This window comes from Nicotiana tabacum, chromosome 1, assembly GCF_000715075.1.
Source record: "Nicotiana tabacum cultivar K326 chromosome 1, ASM71507v2, whole genome shotgun sequence".
Taxonomy (NCBI): Eukaryota; Viridiplantae; Streptophyta; class Magnoliopsida; order Solanales; family Solanaceae; genus Nicotiana; species Nicotiana tabacum.
This window is the reverse complement of record NC_134080.1, coordinates 221554009-221571744: the sequence shown is the minus strand read 5'-3', so window position 1 is coordinate 221571744 and position 17736 is coordinate 221554009. Positions and strand designations below refer to the sequence as shown.

The window sequence follows — 17736 nt, the reverse complement described above, 5'->3', positions numbered from 1 at the left end:
TATACGCAATATAATTTTTTATATACATAGATCATGTTGAATTTAGTATAATTACAACCACATGTTCATATTATTTATCTTTTAAGATTTTCACACGACTCTTAGCTTGCGTTTGGCCAGAAATTTTTAAATTTATTTTGAAAAATCTGATTTGGGTGAAATTTGGTTTGAAGATGAAAATGAGTTTGGACATCAGTTTTCTAAACATATTTCACCATTTTTTTTTAAAAACATGAAACATGACTCATACCCACAAGTTTTAAAAACTATCACAAATACCCAACAATACATTTATTATCATTATCGTAAACCATAGTCCTGAACATAAATAAATTTGGTACAAAATTATTATTTTTAATACATAATACACTATCAAATGACCAAAAAGACGAAATACCATTGTTACAAAATAATAAATGGTGGGCTCTTTTATAAAATACAAAAATAAGGGAAAATTTTATTAAAAATATAATAGTAATATTTTGGACGCTGGCTTTGGGATTTGAGAATTTGTCAAAATATGAATAAAATTTATGAACAAACATATATTTGCCAAAAAATATTTTGCAAATACTTGGAACGGTCCTTAAGAAGATGCTTAATACTTTGAAGGAGTATTTGTCTAAAAGACCTCTTATCTCTTCTTAAATTTCTTACGTAACTAACATTCCAGTAATTAGTTAGAATAGTAAGGGTAAATTTGAAAAAAAAACGATAAATATGATGTAAGTGATTTCTTGTTTTTCTAATATCTCAAAAAATTTGAAATATAATCATTTTGCCATAAGGTCAAATATGTGTGATCGAAGAATTTCGAGTTCGAGACATGAGAATAGAAAAAAATTCAGGTAGGGAGCACTTCCTCCTATAATAAACCACACAACATGAAATCAAATTAGTCGGGCTCCAATACAGATTACGATTAATGCTAATTCCCTACATCTTTTAACTATTTGAATGACTATAAGAGAAAGGAATAAATATTCGACCTTACGCTTTTTGTAGAAAAGGGACAAAAGCAAAAGTCTATGCTTTTTTCACTCAATCACTTGTCACTAGCTACTCTATAAAGTACCATCAATTTACTATTTTCATGTTTTGTATAGTGAATGAGCCTTCGTTCTTGTTTTGTCCACATTGTGTCTTTGAAAATGGTTTCCTTTTTATATTTTTTTAGATTTTAATCTAGTATCGGTATCTGTGTTAAAGCCCGATTAAATCTAAACCGACCCCAAATGTCTCATATTTGGGAGTGGAGGAGAGGCCCCTGGAGGGGGCGGGGAAGCATTGTCTAATAAAGACGATTCCATATCTAGAGTTCAAATAAGAAACCTCTAATTAAGATGAATTAGTACTAACCATCCAATTTATTTTGGAAATGCTTTTCTTCGGCTGAAAGTCTATCGGAAACAGTCTCCCTATCTTGTGTAGAAGTACAATCTATGTACACCGCATCTTCTCTAGATGCCACTTGTAGAATCATACTAGATATATTGTTATTATTGTTGTTAAGTACTTCATCCGTTCACTTTTAGCGGTCCTCTTTGGACTTTTCATACCCCTTAAGAAACAATAAATGAAATATATATTTTACAATTTTACTCATAATAATGATAATATTTTTAAAAGTCTTGAGAAATGATTTGGGAAATAAATAGTTAATGATAAGGATAAAACAGGAAAAAAAAAAGATTGTTTTTTTCTTTTAGTATAGGGGCCAAATAAAAGTAAAAAAATATTTTTAGTATAATAGACAAATAAAAGTGAACGAATGAAATACTTATTGTCCACTACAACCTTTATCGTTTCGTTACCATCAATTTACTATTTTCATATTTGTATAATTAATGAGCCAAAGTTATAGTTTTGTCCACATTGTGTCTTTGGAAATGATTTCCTTTATTTATATAACTTTCAAAAAACACCAAACATTGAGGAAACAGTGTACAGACTACAATGTGAAAATATAATAAATTCTCATTGCTAAAAATGGGGCAAAACAGTACTTACACCAAAAAATAAAATAAAATAAAATTGGGTAGACACCATAAATTCAAATATGTAACCAATGAAGCATCTCATTCAGTCATTTATCATAATGGAGCATGGACGAAGCAAAAACACAGTAATGTCAAACTCCTCACGTGGCCAAACCAGTACTACTAATTGCAGGTATTGTTATGTCTTACCTCTTGTATTTTCAAATCGGTATTGAAAACGCCACTTCCAACCAAGAGGTTGTGAGTTCGAATCTCCCCAAGAGCAAGGTGGGAAGTTCTTAGAGGGAAGGATGCCGGGGGTCTATTTTGGAAACAGCCTCTCTACCCCAGGGTAGGGGTAAGGTCTGCGTACACACTACCCTCCCCAGACCCCACTAAGTGGGATTATACTGGGTTGTTGTTGTTGGTATTGAAAACGCCTTTTTTTAAGCAGAGAATCTATTGAAAACAACCTTTTTATTTTATTGGTAAAGTCTGCGTACACACTATTCTTTCCCAACCTCGCATCTCACTGGATATATTTTTGTAATAATTGCAGGTATTGTTGTTATGGTGGCAAAATTTTATTATTTATACTAAATCAATAAATGTAATTCATACATATATTTCTTAAATGTATGATTAAGTAGGGGATGCACAAGCTATCCAAAAGGGATCGACATTATCAGCAGAATTATATGCTTTGATTATAAGACTTAAATTAGTCTTACAATATAATTTGCGCCCCACAGAAGTTGAGTTAGATGCTAAACAAATTATTACAATGTTGCAACCAGATAATCTTCCATTTGCCAATATGTTAAATGACTTCAGGTACCTCCTAAACCAGCTTAATAATCCGCCTGTTCACCATGCGTACAGAGAACAAAATGCTGTAACGGATCTGCTAGTGATGGACATCGGCATTATGATGAAGAGGAAGAAGAGGTATGCTCGTGGCCGACCGAGGATTAGATGGGAGCTTTAACCAAGGATAAAGCCCAGGAATTGGAGGGGAGGTTATCCGCTATGTGAGCTTGGAGGAGTAGTGGAGACGCGAGCACTATGTGGTCGACGACGGCGAACTATGTGAGGGAGGCGGCGAGAGAGGTGCTAGGTGTATCGAAGTGCTTTTCTGGCAAGCACCAAGGAGACTGGTGGTGGAATGACATAGTCTAAGGTAAAGTGGAGACGAAGAAGGTAGCATACGCGAAGTTAGCAGAGAGCACAAGCGCGGAGGAGAGGAGTGCGAATAGAGAGAGGTACAAAGTGGCTAGGAAGGAGGCAAAGCTGGCGGTTATGGAGGCGAAGAATGCAGCGTTTAGCCGCCTATACGAGTAATTAGGGGAGAAAGGCGGGGAAAGGAAATTGATTCGGCTGGCTAAAGCGAGGGAGAGGAAGGCTCGGGATCTGGACCAAGTAAGGTGCATCAAAGACGAGGGTGGTAGAGTATTGATGGGAGAGTCCCAGATTAAACAGAGATGGCAGACGTACTTTTATGGTCTCCTGAATGAGGAGGGGGACCAGGAAATAGCGCTAGGGGACTTGGGGCATTCGGAAAGTCTCCGAGAGTTTAGATATTGCAGGCGCATTAAGGTGGAGGAGGTCGTGGGGGGGGGGGTTGCGTAAGATGAGTAGGGGTAGAGCGACCGGGCCAGATGAAATTTCGGTTGAGTTTTGGAAGTGTGTGAGTAGAGTAGGATTAGAATGGCTGACTCGGTTGTTCAATGTAATTTTTAGGACGAAGAGGATGCCGGAGGAATGGAGTACAAGTTCAGTGGTACCGTTGTACAAGAACAAAGGAGATATCCAGTGCTGTAACAATTATAGGGGTATCAAGTTACTTAGTCATACCATGAAAGTCTGGGAGAGGGTGGTGGAGGTGAGGGTGAAGAAGACGACGTCTATATCCGACAATCAGTTTGGGTTCATGCCGGGCCGCTCCACTACGGAAGCTATCCACCTTATTAGGAGGTTGGTGGAACGGTACAGGGATAAGAAGAAGGATCTGCACATGGTGTTTATTGACTTGGAGAAAGCGTATGATAAGGTTCCGAGAGAGGTGCTCTGTAGATGTCTTGAGGCGAAGGGTGTGCCGGTAGCCTACATACGAGCGATCAAGGACATGTACGATAGAGCAAGGACTAAGGTCAGGACGGTGGGAGGCGACTCGGAGCATTTCCCGGTTGTTATGGGATTACACCAAGGCTCAGCGCTTAGCCCGTTCTTATTTGCCTTGGTAATGGATGCTTTGACACACCATATTCAAGGGGAGGTGCCATGGTGCATGTTATTTGCCGATGACATAGCTCTAATTGACCAGACGAGGGGATGTTAACGAGAGATTGGAGGTTTGGAGACAGACTCTCGAGTCTAAGGGTTTCAAATTGAGCAGGTCTAAAACAGAGTACCTGGAATGCAAGTTTAGCGCTGAGTCGAGGGATATAGGCGGGGACGTGAGGCTTGGGTCACAGGTCATCCCCAAGAGAGATAGCTTCAAGTACCTTGGGTCGATGATTCAGGGGGACAGAGAAATCGACGAGGACGTCACTCACCGCATAGGGGCGGGCTGGATGAAATGGAGGATTGCATCTGGAGTCTTGTATGACAAGAAAGTGCCACCGATACTCAAAAGTAAGTTTTATAGAGCTGTAGTTAGACCGGCCATGTTGTATGGGGCAGAGTGTTGGCCGGTTAAGAACTCCCATATCCAGAGGATAAGAGTAGCAGAGATGCGGATGCTAAGGTGGATGTGCAGGCACACTAGGATAGACAAGATTAGGAATGAAGATATTCGGAAGAAGGTGGGCGTCGCTCCTGTGGATGACAAGATGCGGGAAGCGAGGCTCAGTTGGTTCGGGCACGTGCAGAGGAGAAGCCTCGAGGCACCGGTAAAGAGGTGTGAGCGGTTGGCCGTGGCGGGTTCGAGAAGAGGTAGAGGGAGACCTAAGAAGTATTGGGGAGAGGTGATCAGGCAAGACATGACACGATTGCACATTTCCGAGGACATGGCCCTTGATAGGAAGGTCTGGAGGTCAAGCATTAGGGTTGTAGGATAGTGGTAGTAAAGCTTTCCTTACTTCATTCCGGAGGTGAGACAGGGTTGGATTAGGGTTGGTCTTAGATGGCTTGCAGTTTATATTGGTCCCACACTATTCTTGTTGTTTGTCTTAGACCCGGGCCGTAGATTATGGTTACTGTTATTGCATGTCATTCATCTTTTGGTTTTTATGTTTCTGTTACTATTTCGATTTCTACTGGATTTACTAATGAATTCTCTCCTTATCGAGCCGAAGGTCTATCGAAAACAGCCTCTCTGTCCCGATCGGGGCAGGGGTAAGGTCTGCGTACACATTACCCTCCCCAGACCCCTCTATATGGGATTTTACTGGGTAGTTGTTGTTGTTGTTGTTGTTGTTGGATCAGCTAGCAAAGGCAGCCAAATATTTTGTTAAATCGACTGATCCGTATGTCTATGCTACTGCAACACTTTTTGTGAATCAAGCTTTGGAAGATGATAAGAAGCACCTTTTGGAAGTAGATATAAGCCAACAACAAAATGGCTTTATTAGTGGTTATGTGTAAACAATATGTTGTATGTTAACAGTAGTAGTAATGTACCTTCGTCTAGTAGTAGTTTATTAAAGTATGGCACTAATACCACTTGTAATGGAAGGCTACCACAACCACTCTTTGTACGCACTAGTTAAATATATATAAATATTATCGTTTGCACCCAAAAAAAAATATGTATTTTTATTTTTAACTAATAAGGTTAAATTCCTTAATTTGATATAAACACTTGTGAAAATTATATACCGTCCATCTAGCCTGCCTTTTCTTTTCATTTTTCACGCATAATTTTAGGTGATTAGAAAGAAAGAGAAATGTATAAATTTAGATGCTCACAAAAATAGTCGATAAAATGTAAATTTTTTTTTTGTATATGTATATATAATATACACATTTTACATATTTTTTTACTAGCGGAAGTAATTAGTTTCGGCCGACTGGCCATATTGGTAGATTCCTTCCTTCATAATATACCTTCACTATAGATAGATAAAAAAATGAAAAATCGTCGTGTCAGAGCGGACCGGGTTGAAATAGTTGCGGGTTAAGGTTCAAGCCGCACCCCTATACCATTGCCATCTCTACTTGTGGAAATCATGGACAAACTCGAAGCTCAAAGACAGTTGATTTCAGTTCTCTTTTCTTGATTTTCAGACTTGACCTTTACATATTTGATTAAGCATGAGACCACTAGTCAAGAATCTTGAAAAGAGGTAACCAAAGTATACAGGTTAGAACAAAATATGTGTAAAGTTTTAAAATGTTACTAATACTCTTGCACCACAATTTTACAGTCCAATAGTTATTTGAATAAAACTTTCTTCAACCACTAGTCAGGGCAGAGCTATAATATTAGGTACGGGTTCGAACGAATTTAGACTCTATATTTGTATTATGAAATTCATCAAATATATAAAAATATTTAACTGCAAACCTAGTAACTAAAATGAGCAATGGGTTCGGTGGCAGACCTATAAACTTCAAAACTTGACTCCGTTTTTGCCACTAGTTTTGTCTTGCCATTGCTCTCTCCATCTCCTCTTCCCAATATCTACACCACCTATTCTTAGTTGCTGCAGCTATGAGGAAGTGCTTAGTTACCATCTTCCTTTAGGTATAAGTACTGCCCAATTCTTTTGAATAACTTGTGTTGAGTTTCTTCCAGTTCCTCTACCTTTGCCTGCATTATGAAGTTACCATATATTAAGGAAAACAAGAAAACCATAACTGATTTTTCGTGCTGGCTGAAACATTTCACATAATTCATAACATAATCACTTGAAGTTCATAATGAAGAAGTACGGAACATAAAATATACTTCCTCCATCCCACTTTATGTGAAGAAGTTCGGAGTACGAGCATCAAACCACCAACTTTCGGTATAAATTCAGACATAAAATTTTCAAGTTTTTGAAATAAAATTGACATATGCAGGAACTATGGGAAAAGGACCATAAGCAGCATAGTTAATAATTCGAACTGTTAGAAAAAGTTTGAAACAATCATACTAGAAGAAAAACTGTTTGATCCTTAGAAAGTACAACAAAAAAGGGCAGCCTGGTGCACAAGGCATCCTGCATTCACGTATGGGGAAGAGCCGCACGCCAAGGGGTGTGTGATGTAGACAGCCTACCCTAATGCAAACATTAGTGACTGCTTCCACAGCTCAAACCCGTGACCTATAGGCCACATGGAGACAACTTTACCTTTGCTCCAAGGTTACCTTCTTTAAAAAGAATAATAGTATCACATAAAATGGGAGAAAGAAAGTAAAAAAAGGTAAACCACCTCGTACAATTGTTTCCATTTGAATGTTCCATTCCTTAGCTTCATGTCTTGGACAACCTGATTTGTGCTTTTTTCACCAAACTGAATCTTGTAAAATCTCTTCCAGAGTTTAGTTTATTAGTTACTGGACAAAGATCTCTTCCCTGAATTTAGCCGAAAGTCGAGCACTGAATCAAACATGATGTGATATGTTGAAAAAGAAGAAGAAGCTAAAGCAGTTTAATTTCTTACTTGTGTTGAATTCTCTACATGTATCAACTGCTCAAGAGAACAGTGAGGCAAAATTCGCTGAAGAAGATGAAACTCTGTTTCACCAACATCTCCAAGAAATCCAACATTATCTATTGCTTTTTGAACACATAAATCTACTAAAGAAGGAGCCATATGCATCATTGTCATACGTCTTTGGTGTCTGATTACGTGTGTGACCCAATCGATTCGACTGTCTTAGACCTTGGTAAATTAAGCTGATCAGCTAAAGAAAAGAAATGTAGAATCTAAATCGTAAAAATGGTACAAAAGATAACAATACATCCCCAGTGTAAATATACTATGACACTTCCCTTAGGAACTTAAACAGCGGAAAGATACAACTGTAGCATAACCCTATAACAGTACATGTTATAAACCCTTTTTAAAAACCATAACTATCATAAATCATATCATGTATAGAGTATTTAAATGACAGTACAGTAATTGATGAACATCATCATAGCCCCTTCATGAAAACAATAACTATAAGAACTGTAAAATACTATGCTGCAAACAAATACATACACTTGGTAGGTTTCTAAGAATGAATAATGTAATCAGTAGGGCTCCCTACATGAGGAATAGCCAAAATAAACTCGGGAACTCCTTCTCAATGGAGTCAAACCACAATGATGGTCCCTACTTATTGAGAGACAGTATGCTAGTTCTACTTTCCCATCGGTAAGAGATCTAACTGTGATGTAGAGTTACAAAGTGCACTAGGTCTAGCGAACTCGCTGTTGAATATAGAATCCGTCAAAGTCCCCAACAAAACTACATTTTAGCAAAACTACATAATATCCATATCAAACAGTAGTAAGAGGATACCAGGGAGTCCAGTTCCATATCTATTCATATCATGAAACAAACTTTAGCAAAATGCTTGCAACGTAGATACATTTCAAGTAACGATACGTGAAAAATCCATATCTAGTAACAGTAAATATCTCAAGAAATGGTTTGGTAAATAAAATCAATATAGTTCAAAAATATTTCTAAATCATATAAATCAATAAAATCCTAAGGTTTTTTTTATAACCGTATTGTCTCGGGGTACTTGCTAGTGATACCTTCCACCAACACAGGTATTAAGTAATTCCGTTCACCAAGGTTTAGACTGAGATATCACGGTTCTAAACCCGCTTCATTGACCACTATGATACAAACCCTTGGGTGTGCAATCCCTAAGTTTTTTCCTAATGACCAACAACGCCCCTCTACCCTTTTCCACGTAAATACCGGGCTTAGTTGGCATTGAGCATGGCTCAAACATGTGATCTAATTCATAAGACCCTCAAACTTTGCTACATTCTAAACCCTAACTTTCTCAATTCAGTCTATATCTTGGTTGAATTTTCACTATGTCCAAATCCCAATTAACACAATTTAATTCAAACTACCAATGAGAGGCGGATCCAGGATTTGAGGCTTATGGGTTCCTACCGTAATTTTAGATTAATATGCAATAATAACTGGGTTCACAGTTAGATATTTACAAATATTTAATAAATTTCTTAATATAAATACATGATCTACGCAAACGTTACTGGATTCCCGAGAACCCGTATTGTAAGCTCTAGGTCCGCCCCTGCTACCAATAATACTAACTTTAAATTGAAATAAGAAGGCATTAATACCTTAAATTTTTCCTCCTCTCTCTTTCTCTCAATATAAATTCTTATTTTGATAGCTTCGCAAAAACTTCGGGCTTTTATTTTTCTTCTTCAGAAGCTTCGTTCATCACCCTTTAGAAATCTCTTATATAAATTCTTATTATGTTATTCTATTCGCGACAGATGCCCTTCACTAGCTAAAGATATTACATCAATGTCCATTCTATCAATTCTAATGGTGGATAAGTGTTAGGGCTGGACATATATCGGGTAAAACCGATAACCTGAACCATTAATTCTTTATTGGGTTATCGGTATCGGGTTATTGGGTTAACGGTTCGACAATAGTTTAGAATTTTTTTACTATTGGGTTATCGGTTCGGGCCTTAATTTGCCAATTGTGTTAATGGGTTAACCGATAACCCAATAAGAATTAATAAAATTACGACTTAAACCCTTAAGTATATGCATATGCTAGGGCGTCACTTCATTCTCTCCTGTTCTTTTTCAGCCGTATTCTTTAATTGCTTACTCCTAACGTAAGTCTGTAGTCTTATACATTAGGCTTTTAATTTCTATAACAAAATTCATCTTCATATTGGTATTTTTGATTATTAATGATTCTTTTTTTTTAATTTTCGTTTCTTAATTTTGTGAGCTCATGTTGTGCAGCCTATACCTACTACAAATTTCTCTTCGCACTTATCAATTCTCAATCGACAATCTTCGTCAGTTTCAGGTATATTTTTGAACATTATTCTTCTATACAATATGCTAAGCTTTGACAACAAGATAACATTTTCTTGCCTTCTAGGTATTTTTCATTTCTGTATCAGTATTGCCCATGCATAGATCAAGATTTTGCTCCATAGTTTCTTTTTTCAAGTTAGGCATTTGACAAACAACATCCAGTTTATCTTGAACTGTTAGTACTATATGTTTGGACTTGTTAATTTTAAGGTAAAATTGCTACTACTTTGTATTATTATTAATGTATTTGGACAACTGTTATTGAAGAATTAGTACTATTCCAGTTGTGGCCACTGGACATAATGCAGAAATGGATAGTATACTATATGTGAATTCTTTTTTTTTTTTGCTCGACTCCAGTAAATTATTTTTTCTTTTTTGCTTAACTCTATATTGAGTTATCTTATCAGGTAAACCGATAACCGAACCGATAATGATCGATAACCGATTAACCGATATCTTATCGGTTCGGTTATCGGTTTATCAAATTTGTAAACCGATAACCGATATGCTAAACCCATAATATTCATAACCGAACAGAACCGACCGATGCCCACCCCTAATAAGTGTGTCTATTCGTGGGCTTCATCACACTCTGCTTTTTGGGAAAGTGCACAATTAGCCACTAATTAGAACTGTATTTACTTTTAAGCCACTGTTTAAAATATATTTACTCTTTAGCTAGCTCTTTAATAAATTTTTATCCATCCGGACGAAAATACCCCTGAACTAGACATGGTGTCCTTAACTTCATAAGTGTTGTGTAAATATTAAGGACAAAGTGTCATGTATTTACACCTTCTGTTATTAAACTTTAGGACATCATGTCCTTAATTTCATGAGTGATGTGTACATAATATTTTAATAGAGTAATGACTATTTTTGCTCAGCATTAAAATACTAGATAAAACTGAATGCCACATTAAAAAATGGCTATCTAACGCCATTTCTACCCATTTTTAATGGGAAAGTTACACATTTCGATTTAGCTGTGGCCAAAAATATTTATATTTGTTAATTAATATATATAAATTGTATACTATATTATGTAATGACTAACATGTCCTTTATTACTTAGAGATTACAATCAGAGGCTGTTTGGTTTCCTTTTTACTATCTTTGTTCTATTTTATGTGGCTATCTATATTTTTTTATTAGTTCGCTCAAAAGAATAGACAACTTTCTATATTTAAAAACAATTTAATTTTAAATTTTTTATTTATCTTCGAAGTATTTTACACTGTCAAAAAAGTCATGACAGACTTAAGACGATAAATTTTAAAATTCTTTCTTTCTTGAATTTTATGCAAAGTCAAACTCACCACATAAATTGGAAGGAAGGGAATATAAGTTTTTTTATACCAGACTACCAGTAATTTTCATAAGATTATACTATGTCAATCATGTAAAAAAGTAATGTCTTTAAAATTGTCTTAAGTACTCATAACAGATCAAAGACCTTGAAAAAAGAATTTGCACTATAGTTTGATTGCCTGCTAAAGTCTTGATTCACAATATATGCAAAGATTTATAAAAAGAAGATGAATTTCATGAAAGTGAAGATGATGATAAAGATAAAGATAAGAAGCTTTACAAAGATAAAAATTAAAGATATTCAAGGGCCAACTCTGAAAGAGCACTTGAACATAAGAACAAGTTATATATGTATAACTTTCCAGAATATAAACAGAATGAAGGGAATTTATGAAATACAACTTTCCAGAAAATAAAAAATATGAAATAAATGTGTACATGATGAAGGTGTTCAAAATTTATGCAAGCTAATTTACACCTAAGAAAAATGCTTTCAATAAGTAACAGTGTCCCAATTTTTTGAGAGTTCTTATGAATTCGCAATTGGCGCATATTTTTTACGCCAATCCTCCTTACAAAAATTCAGCACTAGAAACTTCTGAACATATCAGTTTTGTGTCAAATGTGGCACGAGCAGAGAAAGCTTGGCGGAACATTTGATATGGAATGGATGCATCTGTCTTCCTATTAGCACAGAGTTTTCCACCATAAGCTATTTCGCCAGTGTCTGAAATCGCTAGGTTGATTAACTGCTGCAAGTGGAAGAACACTCTCCCACAAATGTGCAAGAATTCGCGACTAGCATGCCAATTCATCGGCTACTATAGGAGGAATAAAAGAGCAGCCTTGCAGTGTCTGCTCAAAGATATGGCCTACTTTAAGCAATTTCTCCTGCAGTCATTTTAGTAAGTAAAATATCAAGAACTTTAGCATGTCTTAGCGGGAAACAAACACACACATATGTGAGCATGAGCAAATAACAGCATGAAGAGAAGGAAAAGAAAAGGACATATACGACTAGAAATCATGTGAGGCAAGGTTCAAATGATTTGAAAATCTCTTCAGAACATAGACAAGGATATCCTTCAGTGAACTCTAAAACTACTTGGTGTTTGCATTAATTTCTAAATTCTAATCATTTTCTACTAATTAAGTTTTGCTTGTGTTAAATTCGAACATTCGTGCTACATAGTTTCCATTTCATCTTTCCTTGAGCTGAGGGCCTATCGGAAACAGGCTCTCTACCTTCTCAAGGTAGGAGTAAGGTCCGCGTACACACTACCCTCCCCAGACTCAACTTGTGGGATTACAAGAGTTTTTTTTTTTTTTTTTTTTTTTTTTGTACTCCATGGTTACCAATTATTCTTTCCTATAGTCCCGTAAAGAACTGAATGTATTCAGCACTTCTTTTTTAGATGCTCATGTTTAACTCGATTACAATTTCAAGCTAAGTAGCTATATCATCCCTCTTTCCCCCTTTCTCTAACTTTTCTCAAAAGAGAGGTCTAAGTAAGTCAAAGTACCCCCACGCTCAAATATCCTGTTTTATCCTAAATACTGGAATACCAACTGGAAAAATCGGAGTACTGAGACCCACCTCTTCAAATGCAGCACCAATCATCTGAACACCAACGGGAAGGGCCGCAGAGCTGCTATCAACAAATCCACAGGGGAGAACTAATGCTGGAAGACCAGCCAAGTTGACATTGACCTGCCGATGATAAAAAGAATCATCAACTGAAGAGAATAGAGAATAAACGAACAAGTTACATCATCAACCGACTAGAGGGGAAAAAAGTTCGAAAATTACCAAGAGAAATATAAGAAGCAACAAAACTACTTACAGTCATGATATCACCAGCATACATTGACAATGGATCGTTCTTCTTTTCACCTGTAAATGTCACATGTCCTAGTCAAAGTTAGTGTGGCCTTTCAATAGAAGGGTCTTACGGAATAAAAAGAAAGAATAGAAAAAGATATTTAAGCAAGACTGCAAAGTAGATACATCAGTAGAAGTAAAAGCAAAAGCTAAAAGAAGTATACCAATTCTGTAAGCCGCTGATGGTGCAGCAGGTGAAATCAAAATATCATTCTCCTCTAATGCTGCCCTGAAGTTTTCCCTTACCAAAGTCCTAACCTGGAATAGAATCACTCTTTAACTTCTCAAAGAATTAAATGAACATGAAAATACCAAAGCACTTGTAAATTGGGGTTACATAACTCATTAAAATATGAATTATCGAGTCTAATAGATGCATCGACCAAACATGATTGGTTCTAAATGCCACGTACACACTTGATCAAAACTCAACTTGATAAATTTTTGGAGTTAGAACTTCACAGTCAGAAACTGACGTGTAGATTGTCTTGTATAAGCATTATTGCCAGAGACACAAAAAAGGTAATTTAAGAGGCTGAAATATTTACTTAGTTCTAATTGGCTTATATTAGCATTAATTATCTTGAGATGCATGAGAATATAAGAAAGTGTTTGCACTTTCAACTTATATATAACTATGAGGACTTGGAATATTCTGAGTGCATGGATGTACAACCTGCTGAGCTCGCTTGTAGTATGCATCATAATAACCAGCAGATAGAGCATATGTCCCCATTAGGATTCTCATTTTCACCTGTAAAGACATTTAATACACTCAGTCCAATAGTGTTGTCAAAAGTCATCACATTCATGGAGAAGGGGAAGCAGGAGATCCTTTGTGATGTAACCACTAGAAAGCTACTTTACACAGAAAACTTTTGTTCCTTGGTACCTCAGAACCAAAGCCTCCAGCACGAGATTCCCCATAAAGGGAGTTTAACTCATCGGCAACAACTTGTTTGCCATACCTGCATTTTGACATCACATGAAGTTACGCTAGCTCCGATGTAATACTTCTAATCGTACATTAACTACTTTCTGCAGAATTTCTCCGAAGCTTATGTTTGGGTCTTCACCCATGAATTTTTGGGTTTTAACATTTTGAAAGCTTATCATTACTAATGTCAGGCAGTCTCCGAGATTATAACTTCTCTTTCTAAATTATGGTTGGTATCCACTTATTCTCTTAGCAAAATGGCAGTAAATTCTTAGTTCTTGAGACTGGTATGCAGTAATTAAAAAGAATATATCTGTTCGGCACTCCCTCTACTTTCTGCTCTCTTTAAATGGTAAGACTAACGAGGTACTTAGTTACTCTCCTTCAATTTGGCTTCCAAAACAGAGGATTAGAGCTGAGGAATCCTAAAAGATATCTAAAAATTGAGGATTGAAGATAGTACTGCCGTTATGTATTTCTATTTGCTCCGAGGAATGGAAAGGAAAGTTCAGATGGAAAAAAAATTCTTTAATGCATCACCTGATACCATCGTAACGGGACAAATTTGAAGAAGATTCAGAAGAAGCAAGGATATAGTAAGCTGGCAATCCTAGAGAGAAGGATGGCAATGAGACCTGCAAAAGTAAAAATTAACAACTAATTTCAAATAAGGAACGCCACAGAATATGGTAACTCAACATGAGGTTCATAACTACCGAAAAAATGAAGAATACCTCGGTGACGGTGCATCCTAGTTCTTCAAGATGACTAGCAGCACCACGGATTGAAGTAATTACTTCCGGGTCAACTCCATCTTCAATGGTTTCTCGGATCAGACCAACTCTCAATCCTTTCAGAGGTTTGGAGTCCAAATGATCTCTAGCAATAAATTGGGAAGCAAAGTCGGGAACTTCCTGAAGAGTAATATTGCCAAATAATTAAAGCAAACCTCTAAACATATACCACTAGCAGACTGTATAGCCATGTGGCTGTTTATATCAGAAGGAAATACCAACAAGCTCTTATTAGACTTGAATCAGATTACATTACTCTCTTCCCCCAACCACTCATTAATAACATAGAACTCACTCTTTGAGACTTTGTATGCCAAAATCTTCATATTCATAACAAGCACAAGTGTATTCAATGAATAAAACTTAATAGAGGAGATTCTTTTTCTACCCTCCCTAGACCCCACGATGTGGGATAATACTGGGTATGTTGCTGTTGTAGAGGAGATTCTTTTTCCCTTTCTAAAATAGAAAAACATAGCATACCTGAGGCAAATACAAGGAGTCATGAACTACAGAAAGCAAAGAACATGTACAGAAAGCTTACTCGCTTGCTACTTGTTGCGTCAAACTTGTCATGACCAGATATTGCATGAAGGAGAATGCCTGCATCAGCAACTGATGAGCCAAAACAACCGATAACATCCAGAGATGAAGCATATGCCACAAGTCCGTATCTAGAGACACGCCCATATGTTGGCTTCAAACCAACAACACCACAGAAAGAAGCTGGTTGTCTAACACTTCCACCAGTGTCACTTCCCAATGATACCATACATTGTCTAGCAGAAACAGCTGCAGCTGAGCCCCCTGATGAACCACCTGGTACTCGGGACAAATCCCAAGGATTTGCTGTCACCTAATAATACCAAGATGCATCACCTGAGTAAACCATGTTAAGTTACAAATCGGACTCGTTAGAGCAAATTCTTTTAGCTACTCTTATGTCATTACTACCTGATGATATTAAATAGAACCTACTCGCATATTTAACATGGTAGAGAATCCACTCTAACCCTTCTAAGTTCCAACGCATACACCTTGATGTATTCAACTCAGAACCCCAAAATAAATGAGGCTGGAGACATAAAGATGGAAACTTTATTTAGATTAACAGCAAAACATAGAAACTTGAAATTGTTTGTTTTTGTTGACAAATTAGAATTAAGCTATTCTCCTAACTTCAATTGTACAAGCAGACATTAGGCAGCCAAACAAGAAAATATGCAAGTACAACTCAACTTATTACAAACTGTAATACAGTCCCAACGGCAAATTGCAAACTCACCCAATTTCAAAGTTTAACTCATGGGCACTTAAACATGGGGCTCGATAGGTTTTTTATTTTATAAGGGGAAAAAAATACCGGTAAAATTTTTCTTAGTGAATACAACCTTTAGTTTTCGGCATTGCGTTGCTAACTCAAATTCCATATAACTAATACGTCATATAATTTTCCGTGTAAAACTCTTTGTTACTAATACTGGCATAACTTAGGCGAAGATCTATGTATTAGTTTGTTTAAGATCGAATGTGATACTAAACATACACATTTAAGCTAATACAAAACATAAGAGCATGAGCATCTAAAAATGCCAAAAAAGAATAACCTTTAAGCTAATTCTTGACTTATACATAAAATAAGAATCTGTACGTTACTCCCTCCCTCCGGATTTATGTGATAGTATTTCGTTTTTGGTTGTCCTAAGAAAATGATACATTTCTATATTTAGAAATAATTTTAAATTTTAAACTTCCCATCATACCTTAATGAGATGATTTATGACCACACAACTATCTATGACTTGTTTAGACCACAAATTTCAAAAATTTCTTTCCTTTATTAAACTATATGTCAAGTCAAACAACATCACATAAATTGAAACGGACGGAGTACCTGATAAGCGGAGCCTTCAGTTGTACTCCCCATACCAAACTCATCCATATTAGTTTTCCCAAAAACAATGGCACCACACTTTTTCATTTTGCCAACAGCAGTAGCATCAAATGGGGGTTTATAATTCTCCAAAATCTTGGACCCTGCAGTTGAAGGCATATCAGCCGTACAAATATTATCCTTAACCCCAACCAAAACCCCAGCAAGTGGGCCCAACTCCTCATTGTTAGCAATTTTCCTATCAATCTCTTCAGCTTCCTTCAAAACGACGTCGGATACATATAAAAAGCTCTTGAGCTGCGGTTCTGTGTGACGTAAGCGTTGAAGAAAAGTAGTGGCGAGATCAACGGCTGTGATTTCACGGGACAACAGGGATTTACGGATTGTGAGGATTTGGGAAGGTGGTGGTGGTGGGGTGGTGGGGGTGGGTAGGGGGGTGGTGAGTTGAGATTGAGATGTGTGGAGGCATTTGAGAGAGAGGGATTGAAAATTAGGGAAACGGAGAAGGCGAGGAGTTTGTACTGAAGATAGCATTTGGAGTTTGTACAGTGTGATAATGGTGAGACGGAGAAGCCCAAGGTTTTATCCACTTAAGGGGTCGTTTGGTTGGCTTTATATAATGAAACATAGCATGCCCTACCAAATGAGAAGGAAGTCGCAGGAGCAAGTTAAGAATTAGAATTCCCGACTCGTTTGACCATAGATTCCCAAATTTATTTTGAAAAATCTGATTTGGGTGAAGTTTGGTTTGAAGATGAAAATGTGTTTAGACATACGTTTTCAAAATATTTATTTTGAAAAAATCTGTACTATAATTCTCAAATTTTGGGATTTTGGTCCAAAATCAGCAATTGGGGTGATTTTGGGATTTGTAATTTTGCTAAAATGTGGGCAAAATTTATAGCCAAATATGAGTTTGCTAAATAAATCTCAAAATTGGCAAAACTTATGGCTAAACGG

The 17736-nt window shown here is 36.7% G+C and overlaps 1 protein-coding gene and 1 long non-coding RNA gene across 2 annotated transcripts; both read right to left on the bottom strand.

The window, feature by feature from the left end:
- Positions 1 to 6306: 6306 nt before the first annotated feature.
- Positions 6307 to 8518, bottom strand: LOC107799242 (uncharacterized). The gene is made up of 3 exons (XR_001651090.2): positions 7572 to 8518; positions 7341 to 7483; positions 6307 to 6732 (listed from the first exon to the last, which is right to left on the bottom strand). It is a non-coding gene; the product is annotated as an uncharacterized LOC107799242 (long non-coding RNA).
- A 3084-nt stretch (positions 8519 to 11602) lies between these two features.
- Positions 11603 to 17417, bottom strand: LOC107799243 (glutamyl-tRNA(Gln) amidotransferase subunit A, chloroplastic/mitochondrial). The gene is made up of 10 exons (XM_016622333.2): positions 16777 to 17417; positions 15427 to 15738; positions 14823 to 15002; positions 14629 to 14723; positions 14044 to 14119; positions 13828 to 13905; positions 13316 to 13409; positions 13114 to 13163; positions 12867 to 12980; positions 11603 to 12160 (listed from the first exon to the last, which is right to left on the bottom strand). Exons 1-10 carry the CDS (start codon positions 17308 to 17310, stop codon positions 12068 to 12070), a joined length of 1626 nt encoding a protein of 541 aa, XP_016477819.2. The 5' UTR covers positions 17311 to 17417; the 3' UTR covers positions 11603 to 12067.
- Between the last annotated feature and the right edge of the window lie 319 nt (positions 17418 to 17736).

What these genes read in the sequence shown, in the direction of transcription:
- LOC107799243 (XM_016622333.2), bottom strand. Translation starts at nt 17,310, where the DNA reads ATGCTATCTTCAGTACAAACTCCTCGCCTTCTCCGTTTCCCTAATTTT. An exon ending in CTGGAGGCTTTGGTTCTGAG is followed by an intron (nt 13,906 to 14,043) that starts GTACCAAGGAAC and finishes ATGTCTTTACAG; the next exon opens with GTGAAAATGAGAATCCTAAT. An exon ending in ACTACAAGCGAGCTCAGCAG is followed by an intron (nt 13,410 to 13,827) that starts GTTGTACATCCA and finishes ATTCTATTCCAG; the next exon opens with GTTAGGACTTTGGTAAGGGA.